We start from the raw sequence: 24741 nt of genomic DNA on the forward strand, positions 1-24741 counted from the left end.
ATTTGGAGGGCACTGTGCAATGTGCAGGCAACCTCTATATTTATAAACATGTCTAAGACTCAGCTGCTTCAAACAAGGCTTGAGAAGCATGTTCTTACGATGCTGTCGGCCAGACTGGTCTCTGCTCAACTCCAGGAATGTAAGCGATCCTGGGGCGGAGGTAGCTTGAAGCCTGGATGGAGCTGGTCCTAGGGTCGGGCAGCATGCCGGGCCAATGTCCTACTGTTTTCAATACAGTCCCTTTAAAATATTTTAATAATCTGTAGGGCCCACCAGTTTTCATTTTAGGTATTGAGAGTGATTTAATTTTGTATGCTTAACTTTCCAGGTAGGCAGAGCAGGTGTCGAAAGGGAGAAAGGCCTCGTCACTCAGCAAATCCGGTTTCCCTCGCAGTAGAACTCTGAGAACCTGACTCCTCACGCAGTGCTCCAAAGAAACCCGGCTCTTCGGCGCCGCCGGGCAGTGAGCGGACGGGCTGTGGCCTCGGCCGCTGCGGCGCAGGAGCGCGCAGCCCCAGCCCCAGCCCCAGCCCAGCCAGCTCCAGGGGCGGGGCCGCGGCCGCACCAGGGATGAGCGCCGCCGACCGCACAGCCCGGGCTCCAGGCGGAGTCGCGTCGCGCCCGCCCCGCCCGCCGGGACCCGCGCCCGCGAGCGCGCCCTCGGCACTGGCCTGCGGCAGCCGGACTTGCCTCCGCCCAGTGGCCCGCGGCGGGCAGGGAGCCGATGGGCGGCGGGGCGAGGCATGGCGGGCCGCCGGGCGCCGGGGGAGAAGCGCTGGCAGCTGGTGCGCTGGTGAGTGGGCACGGGGGTGGGGGGGGGAGCGGCGCGCGGGGCCTGGTGTGGGCGCGAACCCGCGCTCCCTGCGCCCCGAGGTCCGGCTGGGCGCGGGAAAGCGCGGGGCGCTGGCCCAAAGTTTCTTCTCGAGCTGAGGTTGCGGGGCCGGGTTTACCGAGAGGCTCTGGACTGCCTGGTCGTAACCATCCCGCGTCCCCGCGCGGGGTCTTTGCGGCTCCCCAGACAGATGGGCACTGGGACCCGGGACCCTGTCCCTGACGTCAGGCTTTGGAGGGACCCCGGCCCCCCTTCCACAGGCTCATAGGCAGGGCTTCCCTCCTTCCTTTAATTCCCAACCTCAGCTTTCTGATTTGTGCCATGGGGGTCCCCCGCCTACCTCCATTCCTTCTGCTGCTTTGGTCGGGCCACGGTATTGGGCCCCAGGCTGCACAACCCACAACCTTCAGCTCCCCTGTTCAAGGAGCTACCCTTGTCTATCTACACAGGGACCTCTGAGGGTGGGGTGCACTTTGGGGTTGTGGGCTTAGAGACGGGGGCCTGGGAGGTGAGGGAAGAGGTCCCTGCGTACATGAGTGGTTGCCCCTACCCCCACCGCAGTCCTGCCCAGGCCTGTGGGTATCAGGTTACCTGACTGCAGGCTGAGCGGGTTTCAGACGCAGCGCCGGGAGTCACCTGGGTTGGGCCTATGTCCCCAGTGTCCGACCGTTGAGGGCTGCTTCAGCCAGAGGCCTGACCTCTGCTTGGCGGGATTTAGAATGCAAGGTAACCTGCTTTGGGAGAACTCCAAGAATCGAAGGAGAATGTCTGGCTGGGACCACTCCCCATCCCACATTATCCCACCCACATCAGGACCAGGGAGCATCTCTGAAGTAACATTCTGGACACATCTCACCAGGTATATTCTGTAGCTGGAATACAGATAGGAATAATATCATCAATAATAACAACCTGGGCTTCCTGCTCACTTTTCTTCTGGCTCCAGGATCCAGGTGTTGCACTTACTCTTCATAGTGATGCTCAGAGGAAGGTATTAGCACCCCATTTTACAGATGAGGAAACAGGCTTAGAGGAGAAAAGTGGTTAGTCAAGGCCACCCAGCAAACAAGTGGCTGAGTCAGGGTTTATGCCCAGGTCTTGCCCAGGGGGTTAACTGCTCCTCTGTTTTGCTTATTTCCTGGACCATCCCACCCAGCCTGGCCATGCATCCAAGTTCCCATTGTCAGAAAATCCTAGCATGTCAGAGCAGGAGGGGTCATTGGGTGTCCAGCCTGCTCAGCCCACCTCTGCGCTGGGAGGATTCCAAAAATCAAAGTCTAAATAATCAACATTATTATTTAGAAGTGGAACCACTTTTCAGATTAAACCCCAAATATATAAATCAGATAAAAGTAGAGTTAATCTGTTTGAAGAGTTGGTGGAAAGCTAGTGTCCTCTCCCTGGTAAGGAGGCACCACCCCAGGACTGCAGATCAGTGTGCTCAGATCAGTGTGCTTCACGGGGGAGGAAGTAGGAAGTTTTAAAGGGGTAGAGCTTAGATTCCTGCTCTGAATCTCTCCCTCTCTCTCTCTCTGCCCTGGTATTGCCTGGCTGGGTTGGATCCTGGGCTGAACCGGATGATGCATGAATTATTGTTAGTGACCTAACAATAACCCTAACCCCAGAAAGGTCTGGGGTTACCTTTCACCTCCAGGTGAAGGCCCTTTGCCATGAGAAGGTCCTGAAGATGTGGCTTGAGTGGTCAGGCAGCTTGGCAGGGAGCACTCTTGAGGGCAAGACACCCTGTGATCCTCATGGTATGCTCCCAACATGTCAGCCTTGGCCCCTGGTTCCAGAATTTCACGCTGAGTCAGTTTGCTCCACTCAAACTGGCTCAAGAGAAAAAGGGGATATATTGGCTCACAGAACTGAGAACTCCAGGGACTTTTTGTGTTTCAGGCACAACTGCTCTCAGGTGCTCAAATGTCACCAAATAATGCTCTGTGCTCTTCGTCCCTCTGTTTTCCTCTTATTCTCTCGTGGAGGCAAGTTGGCTACAGCAGCTGTGGGCAGCTCTCCTGTTAGCAACCCTCATGGAAAGAGCTCTCCTTTCTCAGTAGTCCCAGCCAGTCTCAGGATGTCATCTTATCGGCCTGGCTTGGGTCCCATGACCATCCTAGAGCCAATCACCGGGAGCTGGGGGATGGACTGCTCAGTTGGGCTAGGCTGCGTCATGTGCCCACTTAGGGAGCTGAGGCCTGGGGTCAGCTCTACCCCAACCACAGAGTTTTTTTTTTTTTTTAAAGATTTTATTTATTTATTTGACAGAGAGAGACACAGTGAGAGAGGGAACACAAGCAGGGGGAGTGGGAGAGGGAGAAGCAGGCTTCCGGTGGAGCAGGGAGCCCGATGCGGGGCTCGATCCCAGGACCTGGGATCATGACCTGAGCTGAAGGCAGACGCTTAACGACTGAGCCACCCAGGCGCCCCGCAACCACAGAGTTTTGAGTGATAGGGTAATGAATGGTAAATTATTGGGCAACAAAAACTCAGGCAAACCCGCAATAAAGTTAAAAGGCAAACTAGAATCTGGATAACAATATTTACACAGGGGCGCCTGGGTGGCTCAGTTGGTTAAGTGGCTGCCTTTGGCTCTGGTCATGATCCCAGGGTGCTGGGATCGAGCCCCGCGTCGGGCTCCCTGCTCAGCGGGAAGCCTGCTTCTCCCTCTACCACTCCCCCTGCTTGTGTTCCCTCTCTCTCTGTCTCTCTCTGTCAAATAAATAAATAAAATCTTTAAAAAAACAACAACAACAATATTTACACAAAACAAGCTAACTGCTAATGTGCTAAACGTAAGAAGTGCTCTTATAAATCGGTTTAAAGGGGCACCTGGGTGGCTCAGTCACTTAAGCGTCTGACTCTTGATTTTGACTCAGGTCTTTATCTCAGGGTCGTGAGATCGAATGCCCCGTGGGGCCCCGGGTCGAGCCCTGGGTCAGGCTCCACACTCAGCGGGGAGTTTGCTTCTCTCCCTCTGCCCCTCCCCCCACTCATGTTGGCGCCCTCTCTCTCTAAAATAAAGAAATAAATCTTCAAAAATAAATAAGTAAATTTAAAGAGAAGAAAAAGAAGAGACCACCACGGACTAGGTGGCTTAAACAACAGGCATCTATTTTCTCATGGTTCTGGGGGCTGGAAATCCAAGATCAGGATGCCAGCATGGCGAGGTTCTGGTGAGAGCCCTCTTCCTGGCTTACGGATGGCTGCCTTCTCCCTGTGTCTTCAACATGGTGAGAGAGCTTTTCTTATATGGACTCAAATTCTATTGGGTCAGGGCCTTATCTAACCTTAGTTCCACAAAGGCCCCAACAGAGTTGTACTGAATATATAAATTTGAGGTGGGGGTGAGGGGATAGGGGCGGGGGCACAAACACTCAGTCCATAAAACTTACCCAGAAAAACTTGGGAGTCTAAGTGGTGAATGATTCAGGCTCAACACCTGGAAGCTCGTGGACGCTGCTCAGGGTCTCACTGGGGGAATAATGTCTGAACGTGAAGCAAGGGAGCCCCCTTTGGAGCCCAAATGTGGCACACCACTGCGGAAACAGCAGATACAGACCAAGGACCTCCCCACAGGGTTTATGCGTCCACCAGGCTGTGCAGGACTGGTGTTCAACAGTGCCACCTTGTGGTGCAGAGAGCAAGAGCACTAGAGGGCTGCTGACTACAGTTCTCTCTACATCTGGTATTTCAGAAGCAGAACTGAGTAAGGCTTTGGGGGTTTTTGGAGCATTCAAAAGCAAGATATTAAACTTTATAATAATAGAGGTTGAGGGGGAAGGAGGATTCAAGTGACTCATTAGGAAAGACCTCTGATTAAATTCATACCCTAAGCTATTGGTATAGTTTGTACCAGTTCTGCAGGAAATGAATGCATCTGTTGAGCTGTTGGAACTCCTTGGTAATAAAGTTTTTCAGCTGTTCAGACTGGCTACCCTTTTAATGTGCTCATGGTACATAAGGGTATAGACACACCTGAATAGCCACAGAATATGGGGTGAGACTTGAGTGGTTCTCTCATAAAATAAAATGCTTCAAGTGCTTTTTGAAAACGAAAACCCAGGGTGCCTGGGTGGCTCAGTTGGTTAAGCATCTGCCTTTGGCTCAGGTCATGATCCCAGGGTCCTGGGATCGAGTCCCACATCGGGCTCCTTGCTCAGCAGTGAGTCTGTTTCTCCCTTTCCCCCTGCCCCTCCACCTGCTTGTGTGCTCTCTCTCTCAAATAAATAAATAAGTAAAGTCTTCAAAAAAATAAAAGTGAAAACTCAAGGCAGAACCACTTTTAAACTTTAACTGTGGTAAGCTTTAACTGTGCCATGTTCAAATTTGTGGGAGAATTACGATCTTTCAAGAATTAGGATATTTTATTTTATTTTTTTAAAGATTTTATTTATTTATTTGAGAGAGAGCACAAGCAGGGGGAGCGGCAGGAAAAGGGAGAAGCAGGCTCCTGGTCAAGCAGGGAGCCCAGAGCGAGACTCGATCCCAGGACCCCGGGACCATGACCTGAGACGAAGGCAGATGCTTAACCGAGCCACCCAGGTGCTCTGAGAATTAGGATAATTTATTAATTTATTTTTAAGATTTTATTTATTTATTTGAGAAAGAGAGAATGAGAGAGAGAGCACATGAGAGGGGGGAGGGTCAGAGGGAGAAGCAGACTCCCTGCTGAGCAGGGAGCCCGATGCGGGACTCGATCCAGGGACTCGATCCAGGGACTCCAGGATCATGATCTGAGCCGAAGGCAGTCACTTAACCAACTGAGCCACCCAGGCGCCTGAGAATTAGGATAATTTAAAAACTGTATCGATAGTCTGTTGAAATGTATGCTTTTAAAAGAAGTAGAGGCTTAAAACAACTATGAGATATTACTGCACACCTGTTAGAATGGCCTAATTCTGGAACACTGGTGGCACCCAATGCTGGCGAGGATGAGGAACAACAGGAATTGCTGGTGGGAATGCAAAATGGGATGACTACTTTGGAAGACAGTTTGGTGGTTTCTTGCAAAACTAAACATATTCTTACCATACGATCGAGCAATCTCGCTCCTCAGCTGAAAACTCATGTCCACACGAATACCTGCATGTGGATGTTTATATCCGCTTTATTCATAACTGCTAAAGTTGGAATCAACCAAGATGTTCTTCAGTAGGTGAATGGATAAATAAACTGGCACAGCCAGACAGTGGGATATCTTTTGGTACTAAAAAGACATCAGCCATCAAGCCATGAAAAGACAAGGAGGAACCTTAAATACACACGAGTCAGTGAAAGAAGCTGCATCCTGAGTGGTTCCAACTATAGGACATTCTGGAAAAGGCAAAGTCTTTTGTGTTTGTGCGTGGGGGGTGGGGGGAGATGAGTAGGCAGAGCACAGAGGATTTTTAGGGCAGTGAATGTACTCTGCATAATATAATGACAGGTATATGTAAAAAAAAAATCCTCATATTCACTTACCTTTCAGAATTGTCCTCTTCCATTGGACTCTCCTCCAAATTCTCCATAAAGTACCAAAAACTAAATTAGAATTTGATTGGGTTCATCAACAGCACAGGCTGTTAAATAGTTCCGGTTTTCAGCCTTCCTGTTCTACCTGAGAGCCTGTGCTGGGCCCTGCCCAGGTTCTGACGGTGGGGCCTTCGAGTCTGGGGGAGAGAGCCCAGGAGGCTCGAGGCCAAGGCTGTGTAAGTCATTGAGAAGCCGAGCAGTGTGCTCTGGCAATATTCTTTTTATTGGCTGCAGGGTATTCCACTATGAATTGGACCGTAATTTCTCTACCCAGCCTCTATTGATGACCTTTTAGGGTGTTTCGAATATTTTGATATTACACACATTGCGGCAATGAACATCTTTAAACCTATTCCATGCAAACATGTGCAAAAGTAATGGTTGCATGTAATCTTCAACGTAAAATTGCACAGTAAAATTGCAAAGTAAAACGTGCACATTGTGAAAGATACTGCCGACCTGACCTCCAAAGAAATTGTACCATTTCATATTATCTCCAATGATGTGTGAGATGCCACTTTCTCCACAACTTTACTCACACTGGGAATTAACAAACTTTTTTCTTTAAAAGATTTTATCTATTTATTTGACAGAGAGAGACAGAGTGAGAGAGGGAACACAAGCAGGGGGAGGGGAGAGGGAGAAGCAGGCCTCCTGCAGAGCGGGGAGCCCGATGCGGGGCTCGATCCCAGGACACTGGGATCATGACCCGAGCCGAAGGCAGACGCTTAACGACTGAGCCACCCAGGCGCCCCGGGAATTAACAAACTTTTAAAACTTGGCCAGTCTCACCAGTGAAAAAAAATATGCTCTCATTGTTCCTGTAATTTTCATTTCTTTAAGAAAAGTTGCATTTTATTCATATTTATTGGCCTTTTGTGTTTCTACTTTTGTAAAGTAGAAACTATAATTTCCTTTGCCCTTTTTTCTCCCCTACTGGTTTGCTCATTAAATATTTTTCCATATTGATCTGTAAAAGCTCTTTGTTTATCATGGGAATTCGTCTTTTTTTAAAGTTTTTGCTAAGTTTTTTATTTTAGAACAGTTTTAGATTTACAGGAAAATTGAGAAGATAGTACAGAGAGCCCCATATACCCTACACTCAGTTTCCCCTATGAACATCATACACGAGTATGGTACATTTGTTACATGAATGAACCAATATTGATATATTATTATTAACTCAAATCCATAGGTTATTCAGATTCCTTAGTATTTCCCTAATGTCCTTTTTCTGTTCTAGGGTCCCATCTGGATACTGCATTACATTTAGTTGTCATTCCTCCTTAGGATCCTGTTGGCTCTGACAGTTTCTCAGACTTTCCTTGTTTTGTTTAAGATTTTTGTTTGTTTGAGAGAGAGCGAGTGAGAGAGAGAGAGAGAGAGAGAGCACAAGCAGGGGAGGGGCAGAGGGAGAGAGAGAAGCAGCTTTCCCTTTGAGCAGGGAGCCTGAGAAGGGCTCCATCCCAGGACCCCAAGATCATCAGCTGAGCTGAAGGCAGACACCTGACTGAGCCATCCAGGTGCCCCTCGGACTTTCCTTGTTTTTGATGACCTTGACAGTTCAGGACGTACTGGTCTTTTTGTAGAACATCCCTCAAGAGGAATTTGTCTGATGTTTTTCTCGCAATTAGAGAAAACCCCTCATGATTAGGGGTTATGAACTTTTGGGAGAAGGATCACAGGGTTGGAGTGCCATGTCATCACATCATATCGAGGGTACATACCATTAACGTGATTTATCCCGGTCCGTATTGACTTTGGTCACCTGGCTGAGTTAGTGTTTGTCAGGCTTCTCAGCTGGAAGGTTACTGTTCCCCTCTCCCTTCCCATAGAGTACTCTTGGGAAGGAAGTTACTATGTGAAGCTCACCTTTAAGTAGAGTGGAGTTGTGATCTGCTCCCTGGAGGGCAGAGTTTTTACATATATTGTTTGGAATTCTTCTGCATGGAAGATTGATCTCTTTCCCCCATTTATTTATTTATTCATTTATTTATATCAGTATACACTCATGGATGTTTGCTTTTTTGTAAGAGCATGGATGTTTGCTTTTTTATAAGAGCTTTATTTTTTTAATTTTTAAAAAATGTTCTTTTAAAGATTTTATTTATTTATTTGAGAGACAGAGAGAGAGTGCAAGCAGGGGGAGGGGCAGAGGGAGAAGGAGAAGCAGACTCCCTGCTGAGCAGGGAGCCCAACGTGGGACTTGATCCCAGGACCCTGGGGTCACGACCTGAGCTGAAGGTAGATGCTTCACTGACTGAGCCACCCAGGTGCTCCTAGAGCTTTATTAAAATAGAATTCACATATCCTAAACTCACCCATTGAATGTGTAAAATTCAATGGTTTTTAGTATTTCACAGAGTTGTGCAACCGTCACCATAATCGATTTTAGAACATATTCATCTCCCTGTAAAGAAACCCCATAACGGTTAGCAGTACTCCATCACCTCCATTAGCTTCCAACTCTCCTCTCCCCCCCGCTCCCAACCCCAGCCTTAGGCCAGCACAAATCTACTTTCTCTAAGGATTCGCTTATTCCGGACATTTCATATGAACGGAATCGTACAGCATGTGGTCTTTTGCCACTAGCTTCTTTCACTTGGCCTGATGTTGTCAAGGCTCAGGGTTCAATGCCTGCCCAGAGTTCATCTGAAAAAATAGGTGTAACCTGTAAAGTGCCTGACCGGTTTCTCTTTTGGTGATGGGTTGTGTCCTCCTGGAGGTATCACCCCACCCCCAGAACCTCGGGCCTGTTTCTAGGAGCAGCTTCTGCCCTCCCTCTTCCCATTCCCTTCAAAGTGTCCCTGACTATGTCCAGGGCTCCTGGCTGCCACTCTCCCAGAGATAATCTGAGCAGCTGCTTCTTGCTCAGGTTTCAATGGCTGACGGTGGCTCACAGGGTGAACCTCTGCAGTGTTTAATCTCCCCCAGAGTCCAGTTCAACAGGATTTCAGGTACATGGCAGGTGAATGCGGGATATATGTGGGGATGGGTGCTGTTCCTTCAGTGTGGTCCAATACAGCAGATACGTGAGGTTGATACATTGGATCCGTTAATAGAGATCATCGGTGCCAGAGCATTCTGTGAAGGAAGCTTCCCAAGGATGTGATGAATTGATCGGTGTTGTTGTTGTGACTTTGGCAGGCTGGGCTTTGGCGAGAGGGCTGCGCGAGGATGTTGCAGGGGTTTCAGAGATGATCAGACACGATCTTTACACTTGGCAGGAGACAGACAGGCACATAAATAACTCATGTAAAGGCGGGTGGAGAGCAATGTTGTGATCAAGGTTAAGTGAGGCCTCGCCGGAGCCTGGCTCTTCATTCTGGTTAGAGCATCAGGGACAGACTCTTAGAGGCAGCGTGGTTTGAGGAGTCGAGGAGAGGCGGGCAGATCTGGGAGAGAGATGGAGGGAGGGCAGTTCAGGTCAGAGCACAGCCTGAGCAAAGGCTCCGAGGTAAGAACAGGCAGGGCATGCTTAGAGAAGGACAGACAGATGAGACATGCGGGGGCCCATGCGTGTGATGTGGGGGGGGTGGGCGGCATGACATGGTGGGAAAGGCTGGAAAGGAACAAGGTGGGAGAGGTCGGGCTCTCAGGTGAGCAGTTTGGAGGATACTTGATATGCAGTGGGAGGACACTAACAGTTTTGGGCAGGGGTCTGGGTTGGGAAGTGGGGGCTGGTATGGGGGAGGGAGAGGGTGTGTGTGTGTGTGTGTGTTTGTGTGTGTATGGGGCTGGTTAGGAGGACACTGGATGCCATGAGCTGACTGCATGTGTGACCTCGGACAGGTTCACTCCCCTCCCCTGGCCTCTTCTTCCTCATCTCTAAAACGGAATCGACCCGTTCCAGGGGGTTTGCTGTGAGGCTTAGAGGGTGTGGGTTTGTCCATCATCGGTAAAGCACATAAGGCCTGTGACTTGGTGAAGGCCGATGGGGATGGTGTGGAGGGAAGATGATAAAGAGGACTACGTGGTAAGGGATTCCCTCACATTATTTCATGTAGTCCTTGCCCCAACCCTTCAAAGTGGATATTATTGTCACTCCCATGTTACCGATGAGGAATCTGGGACTCGTGGCGGGAAGATCACTGAGCCACAGTTGGTAAGTTGAATCCAGGCCAGGGTGCCTGCAGGGTGGAGGACAGGGCCTTCCACTTGCCTCACGGGAGTGGAAGGAGAGGGAGCCCCAAGGAGGCAGAGGTGGTGCTTGTAGCTGAGGGGGTTTGCATCCCGCAAGAGGCACGGGGAAGTGGTGAGTGAGGAGAGAATTTGGGTGCGCATGGTCCCAGAGTGGGTCTACTTCTCCCGCAGCCTGGGGGCCTGTGTGTGCTTGGTGGGGTCAAGGGCAGCGCTGTTGTGTCTATCAGCCTGGAAGTGAGGGGACATCACTATCAGGTTTTGGTTCTGCCACATCTTTGGGCAGGCCCTGTGCCTGCTCTGGGCCTCAGGTCCTCATCTGTAAAACAAAGCTCTTGGAACAGATGAGTGACCTCTGGGGGTTCTCCTCATCCTAATGACCTAAGACTTCATGATCAGCAGAGTCCTCAAATTAAAAAAAAAAAAAAAAGATACTATACATAGTATACTCATGGTTCAAATTCAAAAAGCACTAAAACAGTGCTCCTCAGCCACTCAGTTCCCCTTCTTGGAGGCAACTGGTGTTATCAGTTTCTCCTGCAGAGATGGCAACAGTGTCATTCAGGGCTGAGTCCCAGGGAGTCCACGGACGGGGAAAGGTGTAGAAACTTGTCATCAGAATAGGATGGGATTAATCAGGGTGGGCTTCCTGGAGGAACCATACTTTGAACCAGGTTTTACAGGAGGGGAGTCATCTTGGCGCAGGAAGCATATCACAGAGGAGGGTCGCGTCCCAAACGGAAGTCACAGTCTTCCCTCCCAAACCTGCTCCTGTCCAGCGTGAATGGCACTGTGGCCAACTGCCCACCCCAACTAGGAACTGGGGAACAACTTTGCTGCCGGTCTCCCCTTCACCCATGTCCAACCCATCACCCTGTGCAACCAACACTGCCTCCTTAGCTCACTCAAGAGTCCTCCCATTTTTTTTTTTTAAAGATTTTATTTATTTGACAGAGAGAGACACAGCGAGAGAGAGAACACAAGCAGGGGGAGTGGGAGAGGGAGAAGCAGGCTTCCCATGGAGCAGGGAGCCCGATGCGGGGCTCGATCCCAGGACCCTGGGATCATGCCCTGAGCTGAAGGCAGACGCTTAACCAACTGAGCCACCCAGGCACCCCAGAATTTTTTTTTCATAGCACTTTCTGTAGTTCGTGGTTTCTCCCTCTCTCTCTCTTTCTCACACACACACACCCCATGTGGAATAGGTAATACCTCTCCTGTATGAAAACATACATCGTTAAAAAGTCACTCTCCCATGCCCCCATTCACCCAGTTCTGTTTTTATTAGCTTTTGTGTTTCCAGAATTTCTCTCTATAAAGATAAACAAATATGAATTCATATTTTATTCTCTCCCCCCCTTTTTTTTTTAAAGATTTTATTTATTTGACAGAGAGAGACACAGCGAGAGAGTGAACACAAGCAGGGGGAGTGGGAGAGGGAGAAGCAGGCTTCCCGCGGAGCAGGGAGCCCGATGTGGGGCCCGATCCCAGGACCCTGGGATCATGACCTGAGCCGAAGGCAGCCGCTTAACGACTGAGCCACCCAGGCGCCCCTCTCTCCCCCTTTTTTAACATAAATTACACATACGGCTATTTCTGCACTTGTTTTTTTTTTTTTTATCTTAACAATGTATCTTGAAGATCTTTGCATGATAGTGCACAGAGAATATCCTCATTTAAAACATCTTTAATGACTGCACACTGTTTTTTCCATATGGTTGTACCATAATTTATTTAACTAGTCTCCTACTGATGACTGCTTAGGCTGTTCCCAGACTTTTGCTCTTATAAACAATGCCACAGGGGCACCTGGCAGTTGGAAGAGTATGCGACTCTTGATCTTGCGGTCGTGAGTTTGAGCCCCATGTTGGGTGTAAGGATTACTAAAAAAAAAAAACCAAAAAAAAACCCCAAAAACCAATGCCCCACTTAACCTTGTTCACATGGTAGAATCTGTAGATAAATTCTCTGAAAGGGGATCCTTGTCCTACAAAGGAAGTGCACTTGTAATTTATTTTTTTAATTAAAAGAATTTTTAAAGATTTTATTTTATTTTATTTATTTTTCTAAATTAATTTATTTGACAGAGAGAGAGAGAGAGCGCACAAGCAGGGGGAGCAGCAGGCAGAGGGAGAAGCAGGCTCCCTGCTCCAGAGGCAGTCGCTTAACCAGCTGAGCCACCCAGCCGCTCTACCGATTTTATTTTTAAGCAATCTCTATACCTAACCTGGGGCTTGAACTTACAACCCTGAGATCAAGAGTCACACGCTCTATCGACTGAGCCAGCCAGGCGCCCCTGCACTTGTAATTTAGACAAGTGTTGTTAGGTTGTCCAGCAGAGGAGTTATCCCAACTGACACTCTTGCTGGTAATGTACGAGAGGGCCTGTCTGTAATGATATATTTGTTCATGTGACAATTTGGTGGTTTCTCTCTCCAGAAGACTGTAAACTCCAGGGATTAAGTCTCTCTTGCTCATCATCGTAGATAATAAATGTTGAACTCATGAATGGATTCACACTTCAGGAGGGGGTGGCCAGAGTGGGAGGGACCTGCTTGTCTTCACCTTGCCCAGCCCAGCTTCCTTCATTCTTACTGTAGGCTTACTGTCCATCCAGACAGTGGCTGAGACCCTGTGAGAGGTTCTGGAAGAACCTAATCCTGACATCTGCCTCATGATCCACACTCCAGGGCAGCCCTTCTCCTGCTGGGAAATCAGGAAGTCCAGTATCTCAGTCCTATAAGGAGCTTGGAAAATGATCCCTTGTCTAATGCTTGAATCCCTTGCCTAGCCTCTGCTTACATTCTTCCAGCGACAGGGAACTCACCCCTTCCAAATGACTCCTTTCAATTTTAGACAGCTAACTTTCAGAAAGCTTTTTCATCAGTGAGTTGAAACCCTGTGGCTGCCTCCTCTTCAGGGTATTCTAACTGTGAACTTGTGGAAACAGGGCTTTCTGGCAGATGAGCAGGGGGGAGGTTTGGGGACAGGTACCCCTCAGTGATCTTTTTCCAGCAAGCAGGGTCAACTTCCCAAAGAAGCTGTGCAGAGTGCTGCCTGCCATCCCCTCACTCTCTCCTGTCCTGCCCGCAGGTACGTGCAGGAAGGACGGTTCCGAGTTGAGGAGAGGACCCTGACAGCCTTCCAGTGGCTTTACAGCCCACAGCAGCATCGCATCCTCAGCCGCGCCGACCTTGAGTCTCCCTCCAGGTAAAGGGACCCACAGCCCTTGTTCTCCAAAGGCAGTACTTACGGAGCCGGTTGCACACTGGTTGCAAATCTGCCATGGGGGATCACTGCCCTCGGGGCAGAGGAGCCTCCCAGGGTTCTGGAAAGAGTATGTCAGCCTGGGTGCTTGTTCAGCCTAGAAGGCATGGAGTGATTTGAAGCAGATCACTGCCTCTGCTTTCTCCTCTGTAAAATGGGTATGATTACATATTCCCTGCCTTCTATCAGGAAGATCATGAGTCTCAAGGGAAATGACGCCTGCAGAGAATCCTAAGGCCTAGGGGTCAGTTGGTTCCTCTTTAAGAGGGAGAGTGGCTGTCATATTTGCTGGGCAGCCTCCCCACCCCTCCTTGACCTGGGTGGATGGAGCCAGCCCTGCCTTCCTCATCTCCTCCTTCCCTCCTCAGGGCATCCAGCTGGGAGCCTGAGTCTGAGTGAGGGGCTGGGAGAAGAGGGCTTTTCCTGGCCCAGATCCCCGCTCCCAGCCTCCTGCCCCCTCTTCCACCACATTGGACCGATGTGACGAGCATTAGCAGTCTCCACAGAGATCCTGGGTAACCCTGCTGTGGCCTCACCCCTTCCCAAGGCTTTTGCTAGACCTGATCCCGAACCTTTCTTCCATGTTCCCCCTCAAGACCACTTTGCACCAGCTCCTAAATTAGTAGACCCTCACAGCCAAGAGTGAGCAAGCCTCACTTCCCCGGGGTGGTTTAAATGAAAGAAGAGTGGAGGTGGTAGATACCGGGTTTAAAATGGTATCATTTGGGGGGTATATCATGGGCTGGCCAACAAGAGAACAGGGGTGATGCTCTACTGCTTCTCCGCAGCTGACACCAGGAATAAGATTTAGAAGTCACTGGGAGACTTCACCTCCTAGATATCTGCCAGGAATCCTATTTAGCTAAGAGCAGTGCATCTGCTCCCTCTTGTCTCATTGAGATTTCGGTAGGTACAGGAAATAGTGAGGTGGCTGGGTACTCTGGATCTCGATCTGATACTCTGGAGGAAGAATTAACTGGAGGATGATGTGGAAGTGACAGGAACTCTGGGAAAGGTGACTCAGGCCACTTGGGAACTCTCGGTAGTCAGGGAGTGGGTAGTCAGACAAGCGCCCTGGACTCCGGAGGGTGGATTTCAAATAATGTAGAGAAAAGACAGAAAATCCCCTGGAGCTTGAGGCAAGACTATTGGGAAGGCTGCCAAAATGAAATTCTGAGTGTACAGCTGTGAATGCTTGCAGGGAAAAAGAAAGAGGCCAGTGTGGCTGCCCTTGGAGCAGGGGAGCGCACATGGACATGAGGGCACAGGGTTGGGGTCAGTTGCAGGCAATGTGCAAAACCCTAATGTGTGTCATTCGCCTCTGACATAATAAAGTAGCTTCTCCCTCACCTTCTCTCCTTTCCTTCAAAGTTCTTGCCACTATCTGACCTTCTCTTGTTGGTCTGTTTGTTCATTGTCCATGACACCGCTCCCCCTCATAAGGTTTATGAGGGCAGGGCCTTCTCCAGCTTGTTCTTTGCTGTATCCTGAGGCCCTGTGTCAGAGAAGGAGTTCATGAAACAGGTACTGGGGGAATGACAGACAAACACAATGCAGGCTCAGAACCTATAGGAAGGCTGGGAGAGAGGCTAGCCTCCCAGACTCCAAGACAGGTAGGCCAGCTGTACCTGCCCAAGGTAACAGCAAGGGGAGAAGAGGAGGATGAGACCTCCTGCCCATGCAGGTGGCCTGGAGCTGACAGAGCTGCTCTGTCTTCTGAGCCAAAGAGCAAGAACACATTTGAGAGTCACAGGAGTAGGGGTGCCTGAGTGGCTCTGTCGGCTCAGGTCATGATCTTGGGGTCCTGGGTTCGAGCCCCACGTCGGATTCCCTGCTCATCGGGGAGTCTGCTTCTCCCTCTCCCACTCCCCCTGCTTGTGCTCTCTATCTCTGCCAGATAAATAAATAAAATCTTAAGGAAAAAAAAAATGAGAGAGAGCCACAGAAGTAGAGCTGAGTCCTTGGAGGAGGGCAGCAATCATAAGACAGGATCGAGCCATTTGAAATAAAATCAGTTTTCATACTTGGGAAGGCTACGTCCCGGGGGAGTTGAAGAGGAGGCTGCCATATTCTGTACTAATTTTTGTGACAGAATATTAATAGTTAATTTTTTGAGGGCTTATTATGTGTCATGTGTAAATGCTTTATAAGAATAAATTGATTTAATCTTCATAACAATGCTATGATTTAAGTACTCTTGTTCTCCCCATTTTTCAGATGACTCAACCAAGGCACAGGGGTTAAATAACAGCTAGTAAGTTGCAGTGCATATAACCATCATGCACACTGCCTCTCAGAGAATAAGGTGTGTGCCCAAAGGCAGGAGATAGCTAAGGTAATGTCTATCTTTACAAAGAGGAAATAAGTCCAGAAACCATAAATAAGGAACTCAGGATTTGTCCTGGTCACATTTCAGAGTTTGTTTTTATTTTTTTTTTTAAAGATTTTATTTATTTATTTGAGAGAGAGAGAATGAGAGACAGAGAGCATGAGAGGGAGGAGGGTCAGAGGGAGAAGCAGACTCCCTGCCGAGCAGGGAGCCCGATGCGGGACTTGATCCCGGGACCCTGGGATCATGACCTGAGCCGAAGGCAGTCGCTCAACCGACTGAGCCACCCAGGTGCCCGAGAGTTTGTTTTTAAAGAGATGATTTGGTAGAAGTGGATGATTAGCAGCAGCAAGTGAATTCGCTGAGAACCCATCCTGCTGGGGGAAGCTTATTCACTTTTCCGATTAGTTTTCTAGACTAGAAATTAGGTTGGGGGTGGCAGAACAGAAGACTGTAGTTCTGAGTCTGATGAGTGGGCTGCCGTTGGCTGCGTCCCGCTCCACATGTTTATGAGTGGGTTGTTGAGGAAGGATGTGGAGAGCTGGTGACATTGCTGATGGCAGGAACCTGGGCACCATCCCAACAGGCAAGATGGCAGAATGGGGACTCAGAATGCCCTGGAGGCTGGATTCCAGGCCCAAGTCTAGTAGGTACAATTTAACAGGGATGAAGGAGAAATCTATTTTGGCCTCCAGTCCTGCCTATACCTGGGAGCAAGACAAGGGAATCAGAGCTGTCTGAGGGGTTCCGATTGACTAGAAGCTTGGGTCTGGCCCCATGATTTAGGTTTTAAGAAAATGCTTGCATCTTGGGGCTGCGAGAGTTCAGAGCAGAGTCCAGCGCAGGGGAAGGAAGGCCCTGCTGTTCTGAGTCTCAGACTCTAAGAGGAAGGTTCCTTCATTTGTTCATTTGTTTGGTGGCCTGGGGCTAAGTGCCTTTCCTCTGGTAACACTGCACCAGATATTACCCTGGAATGGCTGAGCAGGTTGCATTTCAGGATGATGGATAAAGCTGCTGAAAGGACTCAGACCATGGGCTGGCCACCTCTGTCTTCCTTTCTTCCTTCTCCCTGCTCTGGGTCAGGCCTTGGTGTTACAGGGTCTCGTGGTAAGGCAAACAAGGATTCTGCCTCCATGGGGCACATATTCTAGTGGGAGATAGACCATAGACACATAGACAAGAGAATTTCCTATGACGACCAGGGTGCTGAAGGTGCTAAAACAGGGCATCAAGAAAGGGGGACCAGTGTGTGTGTGTGGGGGGGACTTTGGATGAGGTGGAAGGCCTCTCTGAGAAGCTGAGTCCTGAAGGATGCAAGGGTAGCCATATGGAGAAGCTGCTGGTGGATAGGGGAAGGGGACACAGGAGATGGGATGGAAGAGAACTGCAGGGCGGGGAACAGCAAGGACAAGGCCCTGAGTATATTCTAGAAGCAGAAAGCCATTGTGGCCAGAGCAGAGTGATGCTGTGGTCAACAGACAGAAGGGAGGCAGATTTCCATGAAGCTGAAGAATGGCTTTTAGCACTTAGATTTGCCTGAGGACAGCATGGGCTGCCCCCTGAGGGAGTGAGCTTCTCATCCCTGAAGTGTACAAGCCGTATTCCAGAGGCCGCCTGGTGTGGAGGTTACCAAGGAAAGGACTCAGGCACCCCAAAGGCTGCCTAGAGGACCCCTTCAAGTTCGGGAGCGTCCTTGGTTTGGCAGAAGCTGGGAGGAAGTCTGTGGAGTGAACGAGCGAAAGCTCCCGGCTGCCGGGTACAAAGCAGGGGCAGCTTCAGGGCTTTGGCCATCCCAGAGGCCTCCTGCCTCCAAATCCAGAAAACACTGTACCTCCTCGCTAGGCCCACCCCACACAGAGCTGGAGAGAGCCTCGGAGTGTCCACCTCAATAGACCAGGAACCCAGGGATCTTTCCACACCTCCCCTCCCCACCGCCCCGGAGCCCCATGCTCCAGAAACTTCTGTGGGCTGGTGGGCTGTTCCCTCCTCTCCCCCCCGGTCCCTTGGGCGCGCCCGCCCCGCCTCGCGCCTTTGTTCCCGAGGAGCCGCCTCGGGAAGCTTGCTAGCGCCGGCGACGAGAGCTTCCCCAGTGCGGGCTCGGCGCTCGGGACCCGCCGCAACCCCCCCTCCCCCCGACCCCCCTTCAGCAGCTGCGCGGCGGCAGCGCTGGGCGAGCCGGGCGGGCACCGCCGGGACGCGGGCGCGGGCGGAGCGGGCCGGGCGCGCCCCTAGCTGGCGGGCGCGCGGCTCGGGCGGCGGGGGGCGCGCCCGCCAGGTGTGCGGGCGGCCGCCGGGCGCGGAGGGCGCAGCTTTGTGCGTTCGCAGCCGCCTGCCGGCCGTGCGCGTGTGCGGCGGCGGTGACGGCGCACGCGGCTGGGCGGGCTGCGAGGGAAGCCCGCCGCCGGGAGGGGGCTTGGGTCCGGATGGAGGCGGGAGGACGCCGCCGTTGCGGGCGCACGGGCGGGGTGAGCTGCCGCCGCTGACTGTTGACATTCTGTCCGCATCGAGGAGTGAGCTCTGGGCGCCGTGCGTCGGAGAAGGTCAGTGGGTCCGGGGCTGGGTGGGGATTCCATGAACAGCCTGGATCGGGGCGCGAGTCCTGGGTGTAACTGAGCGTGGAACCGGGGTGTCTGTTGAGAGTGTAAATGCGTGTGTTTGCAAAGAGAAATGCAGCCCGTACGTGTGTGAGCTCTGTGCTCCGATTGCACAGGGCATTTAAGCGTAATGGGCTCTGTTTGGCAGATGGGGTGACTGTCCTCAGCAGTCCATGCGGGTGGGGCGTTGCGCACACACATCACGTTTCGGGGTGTGTGTGTGTGCCTGAGGCAGACATTGCTCAGCCCCTGTCAAAGTCTTTGGCTAGAGAAGCTGACCGAGGTGGAGGTCAGAGGTGGGGTGTTTACAGGTGGTGGCAGAAGGAAACAGCCAGGAACCCCAGGAGGACCCTGTGGCTAGTCTGGGTTAGTTTTTTTTTTTCTTTCCTCCTCAAAGGGCATAAACCCCACCCCATCGTCACTCCAACCTGTGCCTGTTGCGGAGAGGGCGGCCAGGATGGCAGGGTGCTGGCAGAGAGGCCTTAATGGACCTCAGGGGCAGGGCCAGCCACCAGCCTGCTGCTCATTTCTGGAGGCCCTGGGTGAGGGCGTGTGGGAGAGCCAGCCTTGGGTGGGGGGCTAGGGCAGGTGTGTGTTCAGGGGACCTCAGGACTGTGTAGAGTCGACTTGGTTTTGCCACCACCAGATACTGCGTGTCTGGACCAGGGAACTGGTTGGGGGGACATCCTTCTTCCTCCTCATCTGTTTCCTGTAGCTCCCTCTACACCCTCCTTAACAAACCCAAGGGCATTTATATGCAAGTGGGGTTTGGGCTCTGAATGCTGGAGATCTGCCTCTGTTGAGTAGCCCCCTTCAGAGCAGCCTCCCTAGGGAATAATAGGGTTGTCCTGGGCCGGGTGCCAGGGCTCTTGGGTTCCTTTCATGCTTTGTGACACTGCGGCTTTGCCTTAAGCCCCATAGGCCTCAGTTTCCCATGCAGAGGGAAGGAGCCCCCCCCCCTTGCTGCGGGTTAAGGAGGATCCAAACAGCTGCCAGGGTAGGGGTGGGGTTGGGCAGGGAGGCTGGGAGTGACTCAGGGCTCTGAGGTTCCAGGAGTGATTTCCCCCAGGAAGGTCCCATCACATCTTTGTGACTTGGTCAGGAGTTGCGGGAGGCTCTATCCTCACCTCCAAGCAGGTGTGTTGGGTTTTCTGAGTCCAGGGGTGGGGCAGTGTGGGCGTCTGCTAGTTCTGGCTGCTCAGGCTTCAAGAAGCTACCTGAGGTCCCCCCTCCCTTCCAAGACTTGTGTTGAAGATTGGGGGGGGCGCTTGGGGGTCTGCTTGGGGGCTGGGATGGGGGACTGGAGCTGAAGAGCCCCAGAAGTTTCTGGATAGAGGCAGATGCTACGTGTGGGTAGGGCCAGGGCATATCTAGCTGGGACTCCTGCTCAACCCAGGGTGCTGGAGCAATTTAGTGGAGGTGGCGTCAGTTCCAGAGAGATGACCCTCCTGCGGCAGGTACCCTCATCCTCTCTCTGTTCCCCGCACCCTGTCTGGAGCAAGTGTGGCTGAGCCACTGGGGTTCAGAATGACTTGAACCTTGAGGAAAAGGGACCCTGGCATGGATGGTGGTAGCAGCAGTAGCTGGTTAAGCATAAAGGCCCTGTGGCTACTCAGACCTGGGTTTGTATCCCAGCCCCTCCACCCTCTCACTGTGTCTCCACAGGTGTTCCCCCAAAGCAGAAGCTGCTTGTGTGTGGTGGTTTATTTGGGAAGTGGTCTTGGGAAGCAAGGGCATGGCAAAGGGCATGAAAGGGAAAAGGGGAAAGCATGGGGCGGCTGGCTGGCTTAGTTCATGGAGCATGGGACTCTTGATCTCGGGGTTGTGAGGTCAAGACCCACGTTGGGTGTACAGCTTACTTAAAAAAAAAAATAGAAAAGGGGAAAACATTACAAGGATGCATTTTTTAAAAAAAGATTTTATTTATTTATTTGAGACAGAGAGAGAGAGTGCACACAGGAGCAGGGGTGGGGGCAGGGGAAGAAGGAGAAGCAGACGCCCCGCCCAGCAGGGAGGCCAACGACGTGGGACTTGATCCCAGGACCCCAAGATCATGACCTGAGCCGAAGGCAGATGCTTAACTGACTGAGCCACCCAGGCGCCCCAAGGATGCTTTTTTTTTTTTTTTAAAGATTTATTTATTTATTTTAGAGAATGAGCGTGAGGGGTGGGGCAGAGAAAATCTCAAGCAGGTTTTGTGCTAAGTGCAGAGCCATTATCGATCCCATGACCCTGAGATCATGACCTGAGTGGAAACCAAGAATCGGATGCTTAACTGCTCCACTCCAGTGCCCCAGAATACATTATTTTTATGACCACCATTCTGTCCTGGGCAGGCTCCTGAGGAGGCTTATGGAATGCATTTCAGAACTGTCCTGTTGGGGAGAGAAATAGGGAAGCGTTCATCAGCTCTCTTCCCCACTGGACAGGATGACTCTGTGGACATTAACTCCCACATGCTTGCAGGCTGCACCTGTGTGAGACCCATGTGGGTTCTTGTGGGCGTCCCACACTGCAGCCTCAAGGGAGGCCCCATACAGCCCTCGGGGCTGAAGTTTTGCACGTGGACCGTATGCTGTTTCTCGAAGTCTTCAGAGAGCTGATTGTTGCTGAAGGGGCTGGAGTAGGAAGTAGGGCAGAGAGGGTTTGAAGTGGCATACTGAGGTATCCAGCAGTGCATGACCTTAGGGAAATTGCCTAACTTCTCTGAGCCTCATTTTCCTTATCGGGGGTTATAAGTGTTACATAAGGTATTTATTGAATTTTTGGACGTGGCGATGGGTCCTAAAATATATTTCTGTATAGTTGGGAAGATAGCACATTCTGGGGGGCTCAGACATTCATTCAGTCACGTGGAGGAGGAGGTGGATTAAGTGACCTCTAAGGATGCCCCCATGCCCCCACCCCACCCCCCCAGCCCCTGGCAGTAGAATCTGGGGCTCCAGGGCCAGACACCTGCCCTGGTCAGTTCCTCCTGGAGCTGCGGCCCCGTCTCCCAGATCCCCTGGAGGGCTCTGTTGCACAGTCTGTGAACTGGAGCCAGGACGCCCTGCCCCTGGGCCAGCTGCTCAGAGGTGCCTCTTGCTGGGCTTGTCCCAGGCAGTGGACAGAGGGAGGCGAGGGGTGTGGGCGGCTTGAAGCAAGTGCTTGGAAGAGAAGTGGCAGGAGGGCAGGTGCCGGCATGTGCAGTTGGCAGATGGTTGTGGGCACGGGTCTGGGCCACAGTCAGTGGGGAGTTCAGTACAGGGGAGGAAGGAGGGGGAGAGAAAATAGAGAGCAGGGAGGGAAGGAAGGTGGCCAAGAGTGAGGAGGAGCCAGGCCTGTGGGGCGGGGTGGGCAGCCTGGGTGCCTGGGGCAGGCCTCTGGGAGAGCGACGAGAGGTAAGGGATGACCGTGGTTGAGGATTAGTTGGGGGTCCCAGGCAGCCTTCAGATTTCAGAGTATAGCACCTAGATTTGGCCTCCTCATTCTCTGCCCCCTGAGTGTCTCCCAGCCCCTCTCTGGCCACCATCTGCTTTGGCAGCTGAGATGCTGACTGCAAACACTCGGGGCCTGTCGAGGACGTGCCTCTGCCAAGGCCTTGTGTCGTGGTGGCTCTGGTCTCCTGAGCCCACCTACTGTCTCTGAGAAACATGCCACCCCCTCAGGGAGATGTCCCAGGTGGGGAAGGGGCCCAGCCGTCTCGTGCTCATGCAAGGGCAGCTCAGGTCCCTGCATCCACCCCTCTGCCTGCAGGCGAGGTCACAGGTACCCTGGGGGGTGTTCAACAGCCACTTAAAGATTTACAGCCATTTAAAGATCTCTCTGACCTCTGCAATTTGGAACTCCTTTCGTTTTTAATAAATTTAGTAAAAAGGAAAAATCGGTAATGCTAGTATATCTACCTCCTTCCTTTTTATTTATTTTTTAAAAAGGTTTTTATCTATTTATTTGTCAGAGAATCAGAGAGCGCAAGCAGGGGGAGAGGCAGAGGCAGGCTCCCGACGTGGGGCTCGATCCCAGGACCCTGGGATCATGACCTGAGCCGAAGGCAGACGCTAAACCGACGGAGTCATCCAGGTGCCCCACCTCCTCCCTTTTTAAAGAAGACTTCTTTATGGAGCCAGATGACAGTCTCTTCTTGCCCACACCTCTCTTTGAATGCTTTGGTGCTTGTCTAGTGGGAAGTTCTGCTTCATGTCTGATCTTAGCCAGCCATGCTGTAGTTGGTTTTTATTTGCCACAACCCTTAGGGGTTTCTGTACAGTTATAAGGGGATTCATCTCCACTTGCTCAAGATGTAAAGCAGCGATAGGGGCTCTCCTGGCAGGTGGGACACCAACGCAGGGCTTGTGCTCTGGGGGACTGGGCCTGAATCCCATGCGAAGGTCTCAGGGCCAGCTGGTTTCCCACCCCCTTCCCTCGTTCTGGTCCAGGGCTGGCAGCCTGCTTCCTGGATTATGTTGGGTCTGCTGGCTGGGCCCTGCCAGGTCCGGGTCAGCAGATGGCAGCAGGCATGGGCCCCTGGGGGCCTTGCCGATGAGATGACTGGTAGTGAGCAAGAGTGGGAGGGGAGGGACCGGCGGCCGGGAACAGGGAGCTGTGCACACATGTCTGGAGGACACGTTGCTGCACATCTCTGTACGTGTGTGTCCCTGTGTGCATTATTGTGTGCTTTGTTGTGTGTTCGTGTTCTTTCCTCTGGGTATGTGTGTTGGCCACCCACTGATGCTCTCCAGAGTCCTCAAGGGTGTGCCCGTCTGATGGCAGGTGATACTTGACCCCAGCAGGATTTCCTGGCCCCCTGGGTCTCCTGAGTCTTCTGCCCTGCCTTGCTCTGCCCTCTCTCCAAGTTTCCTGTCCCTGTACCTCCCTCTGCCTTGAGAAAGTTGCTTCTCCCCCACTGGCTCTGTGGGTGCCCATTGCCCATGGAGCAGGCCCTGGGAGGGATAACCAGTGCATCTTCCAGCCCCGTCCTTTGAGCTCTGAACCTACGGTGGCAGATGGGTGAGCCCTGGATTGAGGAGATGAGTCAGGAACGGCTGCAGGGGGTGGGCACAAGCCTGGCTGTACGTGTCAGCATGCTTCAGGGAAGTAGGTGTGCACCCCACACACTTGACCACCCGGCCCCCCAGGCCTGAGTATCAGTGCGGCCGTCCACGCCCTCTTCCCCGGCAGCTGTGGCCAGCACAGTTTCTGACAGGGAGCAGAGTGGTCTCGGGGGCTCTGGGCATTCCACCGGGGCCCTTCACCTCAAGTAATTCCTGTCACCACAATCCTTTATATTTATGGAGCTCTTCCTGAGCCAGGTCCTGGACTGCACACTGTACTTGTATTAGCTCCTTGGCTCCTCAGAGCAATGCTATGAGGCGGGTTCTGAAAGCATCCATATTTTATGAGGAAGTAGAGGCTCAGTGGGGCTAGGTCACTTCCACAAGCCCACACAGCTAGTCAGCAGTGGAACCAGGATGCACCCCAGCTCTGTTCTTGACTTTGGCTGCTGTGTTCACTCTTCAGGAAGCTGGGCCATCTTGTCCTTGCCGTCTCCCCTTCAGAGGGGCTGTCCCAGGTCACCCTTTCCAAACAGGGCTCCCCACCCACCCAGGCCCCTTTGGATCCTGTCACCTTGTAAATATGGCTGTAAAGTGATCTCTCTTTCATCTTTCACCCCCTCCCTCCCAGTCCCCCTGGGGCAGGGATCTGTCTTGTTCACCATTATATCCTCAGCACTAGCAGAGCCTGGAACACAGTAGGGATGGTCTGAGACCAATTCCAGTGTGTGTGTGTGTGTGTGTGTGTGTGTGTGTGCGCGCGCGCGCATGCGTGTGTGGGTGGTGAGTGGGTAAGTTTCCCCATACATGTAACGAAACAATTTGGACACCAACAGGGTATCTGAGAATTCAACTCAATTCTGACATGATCTCCCCAGAGATAGCACCATATTCCACAGGGGAAGGGTTCAGTCCAACAGATGCTAGTCACGAGCCCAGGCTGTCACCTGTGCGTCTGACCCCCTGGGTCCCAGGACCTCCTCCTCAGGTTGGGGTAATTTGCTAGAGCAGCTCACAGAACTCAGAGAAACACTT

At 51.8% G+C, this 24741-nt stretch overlaps 1 protein-coding gene across 2 annotated transcripts in view; it reads left to right on the forward strand.

Moving 5' to 3' along the window:
* Positions 1–713: 713 nt before the first annotated feature.
* RAP1GAP2 (RAP1 GTPase activating protein 2) overlaps positions 714–24741 on the forward strand; it is a 172485-nt gene continuing 148457 nt past the window's right edge. Inside the window, exons 1-2 of one of the 2 annotated variants that reach the window (XM_081805540.1) lie at positions 714–793; positions 13580–13696. In XM_081805540.1, coding sequence (XP_081661666.1) covers positions 744–793; positions 13580–13696 — 167 coding nt within the window. In that variant the 5' untranslated portion in view covers positions 714–743. Of the gene's footprint in view, positions 794–13579; positions 13697–18462; positions 18623–24741 lie in introns of those variants that run through there. The other variant, XM_081805542.1, reaches the window with a different exon arrangement.

Source organism: Leptonychotes weddellii, chromosome 15 (assembly GCF_054177405.1).
Source record: "Leptonychotes weddellii isolate Sample4059 chromosome 15, ASM5417740v2, whole genome shotgun sequence".
Taxonomy (NCBI): Eukaryota; Metazoa; Chordata; class Mammalia; order Carnivora; family Phocidae; genus Leptonychotes; species Leptonychotes weddellii.